General features: G+C 41.0%; 1 protein-coding gene across 12 annotated transcripts in view; it reads left to right on the top strand.

Moving 5' to 3' along the window:
* The window catches only part of LOC117950467 (discs large homolog 1-like protein), a 103314-nt gene that overhangs the window by 45085 nt on the left and 44070 nt on the right, over nucleotides 1-14159 (top strand). Inside the window, exon 1 of one of the 12 annotated variants that reach the window (XM_034881552.1) lies at nucleotides 7297-8218. The exons of 10 other annotated variants lie outside the window; for them this stretch is intronic. In XM_034881552.1, the coding sequence (XP_034737443.1) occupies nucleotides 7337-8218 (882 nt within the window). In that variant the 5' untranslated portion in view covers nucleotides 7297-7336. Of the gene's footprint in view, nucleotides 1-7296; nucleotides 8219-13192; nucleotides 14099-14159 lie in introns of those variants that run through there. One more of the 12 variants, XM_034881558.1, reaches the window with a different exon arrangement.

Raw genomic sequence — 14159 nt, 5'->3', positions numbered from 1 at the left:
CCCCCACACACACACACACACACACACACATACATACACACACCATATCTCTCTCTCCATTGGTCTCCTATCTCCAGCATGTTCTCTGTCTTTGCTGATATAATCAATGCAGATCAGCTGACCGTGAGCAATCACTTAATATGACTACTAACTAATGAGGCTGGACACAACATAATGACAGCTCCATCTCTCCTTCTGTAATTAGTATTGAATCGTTTGACACAACTGAAGCCTCGACCTATTAATCGCTGCAGTATGAAACTTCATAACTAGATAAAAATGACCATACAAATAAAAAGCATTGACATATTTCAGAGAGTCAGGTCTGTCAGGTGTGTTATTACCAGGCAGTGTAATTTCAGTACCTTTGTCAAGCAGTCACACATGGATGTGTTGCAGTAAGTGACAGTCTCATTACTGTAGAAATAATATTTTAATTGGAGAAGCAATTGTTACACAGAGAATACACGACAACAGCAAACTTTGTGCGACTGCTATCCCTCTTGACCTGTAATTGTTGTGCCTTGTCATGGACCATTCAGTGTGTGTCTTGATTAAATGTTAAAGTTTAATGATATGTTGTTCTCTGGCATCCTGTGGCACAGGTGTAAGTTAGCACTGCCAGAGGTTCAACCAGGAGGGGACCTGCCTGCCCGTAGGAAGGATTATCTAGAACAACCACCATGTCTTGGTAAACAAAGCTCTGGTTGCTTGAATTTTGCTACAGATACAAAGATACATTGATTTAATACCATAACGTCCTACTTGACTTTTTCACAGTTGCCTGGAGTTGGTTGGACAGTTTTGATTTGTGGTGGAATGAATGTCCTTGTTTGCAGTTGAGTCAGTTAGAGCTGAAACAATCTGTCAAGCATGTCAACGATTTTTCAAACTAAAATGCCAACAATTTGCTGGTTCCATATTCTTTAATGTATGGCAGGCACGGTAGACACCTGGATAGAAAGACGGAGTGGCAAACCCTCTGTGGGAAACAAAGAATACGCTTACAGAGAAGACATTACTTCACTCTTGATTCTTTGGCTCGCTGTTGGAGTGAGGCACAGCCAGTCTAGCCAAGAGCTAGGGTTTCACCAGAAACAAAGAGAGACAGGGGGTGACACACATACTGTAGATGAGAAAAGAGAGAGTATTGTAATCTGAACTCCACAGTAAATGAGCCACTCAGTTACTGTTGAACCGTGTTCTGAACTGAGGAAGTGATCTAACCCAACAGAGACACCAGTGGGATCACTTCCTCATCACTGTGAGAGGGCGAGGATCATCTGAACTCTGCTCTAGAGAGTGAAGAAGATCCCCTCTGTTGACCCCACTACTAACTCTCAGATCATATTACAGCATATAATTAGGGGCTGCAGTTCGACTATTAAAGCAAGCAGAGATCTATTCTTCTTTTTTTAAGACTATTTTTGGCCTTTATTGTTGACAGGACAGATGAAGACATGAACGGGGGAGAGAGGGGGGAACAACATGCAGCAAAGGGCCGCAGGTTGGAGTCGAACCCGGGCCTGCTGCTTCGAGGAGCAAACCTCCACAAACGGGCGCCCGCGCTACCAACCAAGCTATCTGAGCATCCAGCTAATCTTAAACAAATATTCATAACGTGTTTTGGCAATGAACCATAATACATATGTTAAAACATACAAGGACATCGCATTAGGTTTTTACTTTTTAAAATGGTCCCTCAGATAAACTTCTTGCAAACCATAAAGATCCGAGCAATCTTTACCGAAGGAAGTAAAACAATTGATCAGGAATTTTGTCAGATGATGTTAATAGAGCAAGTACAAGTGATCAACAATGTGCAGGATTCTTGGGTTTTGTCATTTAACCGGCAGTAAAAACACTCTTTGTTTGCCCACGCAGACGGCAAGAACTTCACTCAACAGATCCGCTCTTTTATAAAAGTAAAGACTTGTGCAGTAAGTAGGCAAAAAAATAATAATACTTTACGGCCAATTCTACTGTGCAGTTTATGAGACAGTGGTATGCTCAGGTGTGTGAGAAGCAAAACCTTATTTTGTTGGACAGACAGCATATAGGTAATCATTTGATGCAAAAAAACAAGAGTATCCCACAACCCTATATTGATACAATGTGGGAAAAGTGTGTTTATCCACATTGTTTTAGTGACGGACCTGTAAGGACACTTTAGGAATTACTTTCATGACAAAGCAACCTACAATTTATTGCTCCATTAAAGGTATTCTATGGAGTTTTTGACTCTAGCGCTATGGAGCAGGTTTTTTTTTATAAGTGGGTCCCCTTTGATGTCTCATGCATGCACACGAGAACACAAATTGGCTTTGTGAATGTTTTATGAAGAAGGAATCCATTACCCGTTTGTAAGACAGCGGTGCACACAATGCATTTTGATGAGATCACTGAGTACACACATACGTTTCAGTTGTTTACAGGAAAACTCTACAGGGCACTTTTAAATGTTTTAATCAAATTACCTTGCGTACCATCATCTGCCTTTTGCAGAAAACAAGCTGGATAAGCTGTGAGTATTTGTGGTGAAGAAAGTTGAGGATCCTCTGGACTTTGATTAGTCATGGGGCCAAGAGCAAGACTCCAATCCCAGAACAACTCCCTGCTCTAATCATGACAGATGCTTGAAATGAATACTGATTTATTCGGTAATGTTGTGTGTGGCTGCTGGTGTGGTATATAATAACTAAGATCTCCGGCTGAAACCTCACTTGTTTGCTCACCCACTGATCCATGGAGACCACAGCTCTGCTTTGTTATGATGCAGTGTTTTCATATTCTTTTCAATTATGCAGTCATTCTGTTTCCATCGTAATATGAATTTTAATCCGGTTCAGTCAGGAACAGTAAAACCAGTTTTAAAAACAGTATTATTTCTAAATACTTGGAGATAGTTATTTTTCTTAGGGATTGGACTAGCCTGTACAAGTACATTGGCATATTATACACAGTTTTTCCAGGGATATCCAGTTTTCCTCTAACATCAGTGTAGCTAAAACTATCACCATGGAATGATGATCCAGAAGTTAGTGAATTACTTATCATCCGTGTCATATAAGCAAATAAGCAAAAAAATACAAAGAACAACTTCAAAACTGATTAATGTATTATGATACATTGCATTGTTTTGTGGCATGATTGTGTGCATAACTGGATTCAACCCCATTCCCTCATGATCATATTTCCTACCACCAATCTTTTAATCTCTTGTAGGAGTCTGCTGTTGATGTGAGATGCAGTTCTGCTTTATCTTTGTGCGATTTCATACATGCTGTCAATCAGTGTTGATAATATCAGACAGCTGAAAGAAATACCTCAGTGATGACGAGAGAACAATGCTGCAGAGCACCATCATCACTTCTCTGTGCGTCTCCTTTCAGTGCTCCATCTGTCTGTGGAGTCTGAGGTCCCCTGTTGGTCACTTTCAGTATCACAATATTGTCTCTCTGGAGATAGAGAAATAGAAAAATTACATTTTTTATTAGCGAAGAGCTCCTGGCCAAGATGTTTCCTGTTACATGTCTGCTTTCCCTATTGAACACTTAAATGTCAATCATTCTGCTGGGATTAGTCACAGATCAGCTTTTGAGAGAAAAGGAGTTTAGAGAGAAGGAGTAATGAAAATCAGAGGATTCAACACTGGACCAGAGGTTAGAGTAGTGGGATTGTATCGACTGAAATGTAATCGGAGATGGGTTTTTAGGCTTGATAACTTTTACTATTAAACAAAGACATATATAGGAAACAGCATGAGAGCAGTGGTGTTTGTTTTGGTGGGGATAGCACTCCTTTTTCTGTACTCAGCTGCTACTCTCACTCTGAGTCTGACTGACCTGCAACGAGTAATATATGTGCGTGCTCACTAGACTAATTCATATCCATTACACTAATTAAGTGGAGTAGAAAGGTTTGACGCTCAATAAACGAGGAGGTTTTTTCTGGAATTTTAAACTTCATCATTGGGTCAGTCCGGCCCAGAACTGGGATTTTTATTTAAGCAAATAATTTCACAGAATTGATGATGTCATACTTGATTGACTAATTTGATGTGTTTCTAAATAATACTTCTAAGAGCCGTGTCCAAAGGGAGCGGGGGTAGAAAGTAGAGCTTAATGGTGTAGACACGCGGACTCAGATGTTTCATTCAAGTTTGTCAGTCCTTTGGTATGGATATAGCGGCAAGCGGGTAATAGTAAATTGGTTGACAGATCATACTTGTGATTTTGCTTGATAAGACTGATATATTTTAAACTAAAGGTCTTCTACAAAACTAAAACCCAAACCATAAGCCTAATCCTTTACTTATTCTAGTCCCCCATCCACCATCTTTGTTTCATCTCTTGTCAGCCATTCCTCACCACAACCCTTCCTACCTTGCCCTCCAGCATTAGATTAGTGTGGGCTTCATCTAGCACTGTGATGCTAACAGCCTATTCTCCTTGCTCATCCTCTCCTGACTGAGCGGTTAGCCTGCAGCGCTAGCAGCACTTTACACAGGGAACACACATACACACTGGGCAGCTAGAGCAGCCTTTCTCTCAACCGCCCTCACCCTCTTTTCATCTATTTGTGTTCTCCACATGGGTGCTGCTTTTTGATATCTCTCATCTGTCTGTCTGTCTTTCTGTCTCTCTCCCTTATCGGGTTGGTTTAGGGCAAAGTGTGGCATACAGTATGTTTGCTGACATTTTAGAGGCTTCCTTCATAGCAAAATGTGGCATACAGTATGTTTGCTGACATTATAGAGGCTTCCTTCATAGCAAAGTGTGGCATACAGTATGTTTGCTGACATTATAGAGGCTTCCTTCATAGCAAAGTGTGGCATACAGTATGTTTGCTGACATTATAGAGGCTTCCTTCATAGCTAATGTGGCATACAGTATGTTTGCTGACATTATAGAGGCTTCCTTCATAGCAAAGTGTGGCATACAGTATGTTTGCTGACATTATAGAGGCTTCCTTCATAGCGGATAACTGAGTGTGTGTGTGTGTGTGGGGGGGGGGGGGGGGGGGGGGGGGGGGTTACTCCTGTTTTTCTTAAATATCAGCGTTACCCAGCTGTAAAAGGCCAGAAGCTCAAATAATATTAAAGACAGTGACCATTCAGCACATCACTGTAAAATAATTATTGGGGATTTTTGTCATTTCCATGGAACTATATAAATGTACAAATTCTTAAAAGGCTGCTATATTAATGGTTTGTTCTGTGTTTGGAACATTTAAAAAACAATACTGTCAGAACTCAATTCATTTCTTTTCACTAAAGGCCCGATTATTCTTGTATTTTTTCCAGTACCTGTACAAGAGTTTCAATACAAAACATAACATGTCTTCCAAGTATGATCGCATTGTAGAAGAACTTCTAACAATAATATGAATTTGTAATTATGCCAAATTTATGAAAAACTAAAGTATTTTTATTACAAATTGACACTTTTATAGCCTTTTCTACCTAAGCCGGAAAATGTGCCCCACAATTAATTTTTACACGTGCAAACACACTCAAGTAGTGCAACGGGACTGCCTCACCTTTGGAAGCAATTTAGGGTTCAGTATTTTTGTTCAGGGCTAGGAGGGGCTGGGCATCACTCTAGGTTGGTCCCCTCATATTACTGTGAAATGAGTACTTTCAAGAGTGAAACAAATGTTTGTTTTGAATCAAACTGCAATATAATATCAAATCAACCAAATTATTTATAAAATCCGGACATAATTGCTCAACGAATTTGGTGCAGAATTTCCATACTTACAGTTTCTAGGCTATTTCAAGGCTAATTTGTAGGTATTTAAAAATATATTTCCTTGCGTTTCCATACAATAGTTCAGATCCTTGACCATAAGAAGAGAGACTTTGTACTGTTTACTGCACCAAAGCTTTGCTCCCGTATAGACTTGGATGAACTGACTTTGTATTTTACCCAATCACCCTGAGACTTACACTATACCTGGAGAAAATGCCTGTTCTACCCCAACAAGGATTAAACTTGGAGACACACGCACTAACAAAGAGACATACATTTCCATGGAAGTAGGCCAGCTCAAAGAAAGACACACACACACACAAACACACAGCAGGCATTTCGTATGCACTATTCCAGCTGACCCCGCCTGCCTTGTGATGCTTTAAAAGAACAAGACAAAGGTTGATGGTAGGGACTGCCCTCCACCAATCACAGCTCTGCGTTCATGTACAGGCGCACACACACACACACACACACACACACACACACACATACACACACACACACACACACTGACTGAGCTTTGAGCGCTGTATCACTGTCCCTGGTTGCCTATCGATTAGTCATGCCTGGCTGCTGTCATGTGCAGGAGTCCAGGGAAGCCCCTAATTGGCTAGTCCAGGAAAGAGAGAGAGAGAGTGAGAGACAGAGAGAGAGGGGGGGGGGGCAGACACTGAGAGAGGGAGGCAACATAGAAAGATGAGAGGGGCTGAGAGATGTGTCCTGATATTAAATCATAATATCAGAAAGATTAGAGGACAACAAAGAAAATTGAATACTCTCTAACCTTTATTCCTTTTGGATGGAAAGAATAAATACAAATCTTAAACCAAAAGGAAAGAAATCAACCATAGGAATCTATTTGTTGATAACTACTGTTTTACTGTCTCTACTTTTTTTGGAATATATGAATTGAACTGCGTCGTCTACAGAGCCACCAACACTTCAGATACAAAGTCAGAGTGCATTGGAGGATAACATGAGTTACCTGGAGTGACTGCCAATCGAAGTAGAGCAAAATTATGAAATGAGAAAGACAAATCTTCCATCGGAGCATTCGAAAGTGTGGCATCCTGAGAAAACGCTGGACTGAAAGGAGACTTAACTTGTCCAAATTGTCTTTTTCCTTCTTCTCGGGTCCACACATCTTATTTTACTACTGACCCTGAAACCCTGAAGGATGGTAAAAGGCTCAATATTGTCCTATGAGGAGAAAGCTGAGAAGAGGAGTGATAAATATTCCACGAAAAGAGGATGCTTTGCTTTTAAGGAGTAGCTGATGCTCGAATCCATAAAGGAGTAGAAACTGAAACAATGCCTACAAAGGAGTGTTTTAGTTTTCTGATATTCCACTGATCTTAAACACACTGATATACAGTAGAGAGAGAAAGGAACGGCAGGAATATCAACTTTGTATGGGACACAGAGGAGGATTGGTTGTTCTGGAGAGGCATGACCTACATTATTGAGACACAAGTGATTTTGAGGAGCTACTCCCTTTGACATCTCTTTAAAGAAGATGATGTGCTGAGAGTGACCCAAAAAGATAAAGATTTTTTTTCAAAATATATTTCTCTGTAGCTATGACCACTTATTTCCACAGCCATGAGTTCTGTTGTAGCCCCAAGAAGCCCAGCGGTGGCTCCACTAAGGGCAAATCTGGCAAGGGGAAGGCCAAATCAGGGAAGAGCCACTCTCACTCGAAGCATAACCAGAATTTACTACAAATACAGATGTCAAATCACCAGCTGCAACCTTTACCGCTGCACTCACCAAATCAGCATCCCCATTCGCCGAAACATGGCTGCCGTTCCCCAAAATTTCTGCTTCCCTCTCCCTCTCCCAGCTACTATCACATAGCAGCACCGTCTCCAAGTTATCAGCTAGCTCCGCCATCGCCAACTTACAAGCTAGCTCCACAATCACCAAATCATCTACCGCACTCGCCAAGCCACCAGCAGCTTCACCTTTCACCGAGTCATCAGCAGTTGCAGCATCATTCTTCAAACCAGCAACACTACCATCCACCGGCCTCGCCAAGTCACCTGCTTTCTTCACAATCAACGCATCAAATCTACCACCAGCACCAGCAGCAGATGCAGCTCCATTCACCTAGTCACCACTCGTTGTTGCAGCAGTACCAACACCACCACCACCACTGCGCTCTTCCTCATGCTTCTCAGTCGCTGTCCATCCACCCTTTTCAGCCACACCTACCCCTGTGTTCAGGGCTGGGCGGATATGGGTGGAACACACTGCCAACCAACCTGGCCACCAGGGGCTCCAGAGGAAAGTTTCCCAACCTGAGGGACAGTGTGAAGAAGAGTCCCACGAAGAGCAAAGCCAAGGGCAGGGCTGGAGGCAGGCCGTGGCCCAACGACACATATATCTGGACCGCACACTCGATGGCAATGCCCCCACAAGTGCCACTCATACGCTTTCCCCAAATCCAGGCCCACGTGCAGGTATGGAGGTTTGACGGGTGGACTGTAGGGCTGCTTGATTATGGAAAAAATAATAATCACAATTATTTTGAACAATATTGAAATCACAATTATTTAACAGGATTAGTCATTAACCTTTGGATATAATGTTTCCAGGGTGTAATCTTTTAGTGTCCTTTATCGCACAGAAAGAATCTTTGGATCAGAATATAATCTGTTTTACTACTGTGAGTCGGTTCAGCTTTTACAGCTATCACATTTAACTTTACACAGCTAATGAACAATTCCAGATAAATAACACAATATTGCATCAAACGTCACATTTTCACTCACCATTATCACTACTAGCCTACTGTCATTACTAAACATTACAATAATGAACAATAATGTTTCCCTCAGTGGGCTTATTTACTAGCTACCTAAGGAAAAATCCAGCACATAGACAGTACCTTAGAATAATGTTACGTGCCTCATGTAGCTCATTTTACTTATAGTTTAACAAAAAAACTAAAGGCTGAGGGAACATCACTATGTTGTTTCATGTTGGTTTTGAGCGATAGGTCTATGCACCCAGCTGTAAACAAAAAAAGAAAAGAAGAAGAAGTTTAAAACAGTAAATGAATACAGCATGTTGGGGGAATACAACGTCTACTAGAGCTTTGAGGCAGAGGCAGAAAGACAGCAGGGTTAGCTAACGTTAACGTTTCCCAGACAACAGAGTTGGTTTTGCCTTTTTTGCTCACCAAACACTGCTGGGGCTGCCCTCCTTCTGCCATCTTTACTCTTGGTTATTTTTTTAATTCCTGTGGATGCACACCACTTGCCCCCCTGACTGCTGAGAGACTTTATGACTTTGCGAGGGCCGGATGTCCATCTGCGGATGTGCGCACGCAAATGTCATTCAGAACACAAGACAAAATTAGAGTGTTCTCACAAAAAAAACTTGGCAAAATAGTCTTTTTTTCTTGATTATACTATTTTGGAACATTGGGAACCAAAATCAAAATTCAATTAATTGCACAGCCCTAATGGAAAGTGCACTGGTGGGTCCAGTAAATAGTGTTAACCTGAGCAGAGGACAACATATGCCAAACAAATTTTGTTTTAATTAATTTATACTTTTTATTGATCCCCCATGGGGAAATTACAATTTACATTCTGTTATTGAGGGGAGTTTGGTGCCTTGCTAAAGAGCACCTTTGCATTGCCCAGGAGGTCAACCGGCATATCTCAAGCTACCACACTCTGTACTTTGGTTCGTACGGGGACTTGAACCAGCGACCCTCCGGTTTCCAACCCAACTCCCTACGCAATGAAATACTGCTAGCCCTAGTTTATTATTCACAATATATTAATTTCTTGGACAATTTGTCCTGTACTATCATAACATCTGACAAGAACTTAAATTCCAAAAGAAGTGGAAAGAATAACACAAATTGATTGCATGTTCCGTTAATGTTCAAAGTAGGCTTCTCCTGAAATTGATACTTGTCAAGATATGTTAGACGCTAAAGGAATGACGGGACAAAGAGAGCAAGGAAGAACAGTATCCATCAAATACACATCATCACCATGTGTGTCTATATGCAGTAGTTCACTGGCTGCTGTGAGCAAAGACCCTTAGTGTACTTATTGCTTGTAATACTTTTACTTTTTTAAGTATTAACTCCTTTGTCAACACAAACCTGCACGCTGAACTGTCTGCAGAACTGCATTATATATCCATAGTGCGTGCAGGTTGTGACTCTCACTTTTTTCAGGGTTCCTTAAAGTGAATCTGAAAAATGTAGAAAAATTACAGACCAAGCAGATTGTTGTTAAATGACAGATTGAAATAGCTCACAAAATAACAGGACAGGAAGTGTGTAGTGAATAAACTCCGCTATAGTGAGCTAGGATAATAATCCAACATGGCAGCTGTCCGTTATTAGCTGTTGGTTGGGTAGTTATTGTGTTGTACATTTCCTCTGGGCACAAAGATCAGAGATAGCAGGTAGTGGTAGTCTGATTAGCGTGATTAGCGTCGCTGTTCTGATTTGATTAGCATTGCACTCCACCTTATTAGCTCATTAGTCAAATAGAGTTTCATTAGGAAGACAGAGTGGGCAGTAATATTAGGAGTGTATTATTATTATTATTGCATTAGTATGTGTTTGTATGAATGTGTGCATCAGTCTTCATCTCTCCAGGCTTCCCCATATGAATGAAATCTAAAGTGGCAGAGTTTTGACTGTTAAGTCAGGTCCGATGTTAGAGAGCTTTGAAGTAAGTCTTTAAAAATTGTGCAACACTCCTCATTCTGCTCAATTCAGTTTGGTCCTGTTTGCACTCTGTATGTTTATTTGTTCCCACGTGCATGAGTTTGAATATGGCATAATCAGTCAGGTCTGAGAAAGGAAGCCAATGCGGAAGTGCCTAAAACCTGCATTCTAATCTTATTCAAAGCAGGAGGTGACTCCCCCAGTTGCAGGAAACATTCTCATATTGAGTTTATAGACTCAATCACTAGTTTCAAGTCATCTTCATCACAGCAGGTTGTTCATTTTTAGAATTTTGTTCCCATTTATTTTAAAATAGAAGGTAAAACGGGATGATTTAGGGGTGTGGCTACACACTGACCTGTCAATCATGACTGAGGCTTGGCAATGTTAACTATGGTACTGTATACATTAAACCAGCCGGGAAATTGTTTTCCTCACAATGAGCGGGTCTTTGACCCGCTCATTGTGAGTTTTCACTTCATCAAAGTTAATTGGGACTTACCAGCAGGTAAACCTCCACTATATGACCCACTTCAAAAACATTTATCTCTATGGGCATAATATGGCACGTTGCACCAATTGATTATTGAACACGCTGCTTCTGTGCATCATTTTGATATTTTTAGATTCTTGATCCAATCCCAATTCATCTGCTAATTCTGAATTTAATTATTATGATGATGGTGTAAAAGCTAAAACTAGCACGCGTACTCTCTCTCTCACACACACTCACACACACACACACACACACACACACACACACACACACACACACACACACACACACACCGGCTTAAAATCTCGAGAACCATCCTGCAAAGCATGAGAAATCTGATGAAAGCACTTGTCTCTCTCGTTGCATGATGAGACAAACCAGAGATAGTCTGGATCTTTTTCTAAACTGTGTGGTGCCGGACTGAACCAGGCCATAATGCCATGATAATACAGCTGGTATAACAGCAATTATGCAACAACTAACTTTCTGGATATGGATGGCAAGTGTGTATTAGTGTATTTGTGTGCGAGTACTTTGTTTATGTTTGGACGTTTGTTCTTTTGGCCTTTCCATGTAACACAACCTCATCCACACACACTCATATTGATCTTACATAACTGTGCAGTCCAACATGGCATGTCAATGGAATCACCAGCTGACAGACCTACTGGATTTGTTGCTCTGTGAATGACCCCCCCCCCCCCCCCCCCCACACACACACACACACACACACACACACACACACACACACACACACACACACACATACACGCATATAAGTGGTGTGCTTTGTACAGTGCTGCTGTTACAACGGTGAATGTGTCATGGGAAGTTTAGGCGAGGCAATGGACTGTTAGTGACAGACAAGTTAACCTTAGGGCAGGTAGAGGCTTGGTATATGGTATTTTAGGTAACATTAGCATCAGCTGAGATGAGCAGTCGGATGAAGCATTTTCATCCACCTCTTCAAATAAAGTGTCTGCATCCCAGGCCAGTGAATGGCGTGACCACCAGTTTTGAGCAGTGATTTTTCCCCTTCAGGTTGCTTCATTTTATCGGATGTATAGAGGCATAAGATGATGAAAGTATCCAGTATTTTAAAGAAAAAAGAAACATTTAGATACACGTTTATCGTCAATCTTTCATCATTGTATGACCCTTCAAATTTATCTGGGGCCCCATTGTGGTATTGATTGGTCCTAATGTGACCTTTTAATATTTTTCTTTAAAATATATTTTGGTTTACTTTTTTCTTCATTTTTATATTCATTGCAATGTCTAAACTCTGAAGGGCAAATATTCTGCGTGCCCTGTAATCAGTGGTGAAATCTAACTCTGTACATGCATTCAAGTTCTGGAATACTTTGCATTTTTTGAAGTACTTGTACTTTTCTGCATCTATATACTATACTCCACTACAATAAATTGGGAAATATTCTACTTTTTACTACACTACATTTATTTGAAACCTGTAATCACTACTTTTTATTTATAAATTATATTATAACTTTATAACATGTGACGCATTCAAGTAGTTAATTCCTGGGCAACTAAACGTTTCTCACAGATTATGCAGCAATGTATCTTTAATAGTACAACTCTGTCTGTGACCATTCGGCTGCATAATGAGTACTTTTCCTTTTTTATATTTTGCTTATCTACATTTTGGTATGTTAATTCTGTATTTTTATTGAAGCAAGATTATGATTTCAGGACTTAAGATCTACCACCCCAAGCTCTAATAGCTTAAAAGCACACACACACAAACACACACACGCACACACGCACACACACACACACACAGACACACAGACACACACACACATCTCATATCTCAGATCCCAGCAGCTGCAATTGTCAGCACAACCCTCACTGTCTCCTCACCCCCATCACCTCCTACTTTTGTTCTTTCTGAATCTTACTCCGCTCATGTTCCTCTGCCACTGTTTCTTTTTCACTCATGTCTGTGTTTTCGGGGGGGGGCGTTGTGTGTGTGTGTGTGTGTGGGGGGGTTGTGCGCATCTGTCTGCACCCTCTGCTCCTCATCTCCTCATTGCTGTTAAGCAAGCAGATTTGACTCCTCCCACCATTTGTACTGTATAATCCATCTTATCCCCCCCCCCCTCCCTTTCTGTTCCCATGTGGGATCAAGCATCCTGTCAGCTTGACTGACAGACAGTTTAACATGTGGTGTGAGAGAAGATAAAAGAGTGGGGAGGGAGGTGGAGATTAGTGTAGTGGGATGGATGCTTTTGCTGCACTGTTGCGCATTGACGCCGTGAAGTGATGTCTGGTTGCACTGTCCATTTGGTTGGCTACCTTGTTTGATTAATTGTTTGATTAGCTGGTTTGTTTCTGAACTTTTCTGGCTGCAGAAGAAGAGCTGGAGCTTCAGGTTGTCTTACATGGACTAGCTTACGCTTTGGTGGTCTGTTGGAGAAGACTAGAGCTGCAGACGCTGGACTGCAAGAACTAAATACTTTCTGGGGACAAAGTCAGAGGAGACTAGAAAAAGTGTAGACAGTTGGCAAAAGTGGTGTAACAACAAGATGGGTGCTGGTGGTCACCTTGCAAATACAAGGATAAAAAAACACCTTGTGGCTATTTATTAGATAGTTTGAGGTTTGCCTTTTGCTGGGCTTTTGTAGGAAGCAAGAGGAAATATTATGTCAATCATCTGCTGCAGCTCTAACCTTGATCCTTCCAGACCTGGGCTCTAGAAGGAGGCCAGTGAGAAAGAGGAGCTTAGAGAAGAAACAGAGTGATGGAGAGAAGGAGGTAGATAGCACAGAGAGGAGAAGGGAGATTGCAAAAGTTCAGTATTGCAGTTTGGATTTATAAAAAATGTATCTGGGATGTTGATTTATTTCTGAATCTAAACGCAGTTTACATACAATCCTACAGGCTATTAGAGTACAATGTAAAGTACATGATTTGTAGTTCAGTATTTATTGCTGCAGTAATAGTACTTCATGGCAAAGTAACAGAGAGTTTCATAAAATGGTATAGTGTGGTTTACAGTGTAGTACGTTTATCATTGTCCAATATAAGGGTTGTGCAGTATGTCATGCGGAGTATGCTGTCGCTCCGTGGTGGTAATCTGTAGCAGATGTACTCAACATGCTGTACCAAAACATGAGACGAGTAAGTCATTTTCACAGATCTATGTATATGTGTCATTCCTAAAGTTTCATATTGGCCATCA

Source organism: Etheostoma cragini, chromosome 9 (assembly GCF_013103735.1).
Source record: "Etheostoma cragini isolate CJK2018 chromosome 9, CSU_Ecrag_1.0, whole genome shotgun sequence".
In the NCBI taxonomy this organism is placed as follows: Eukaryota; Metazoa; Chordata; class Actinopteri; order Perciformes; family Percidae; genus Etheostoma; species Etheostoma cragini.
This window is presented reverse-complemented; position numbering and strand designations above follow the sequence as displayed.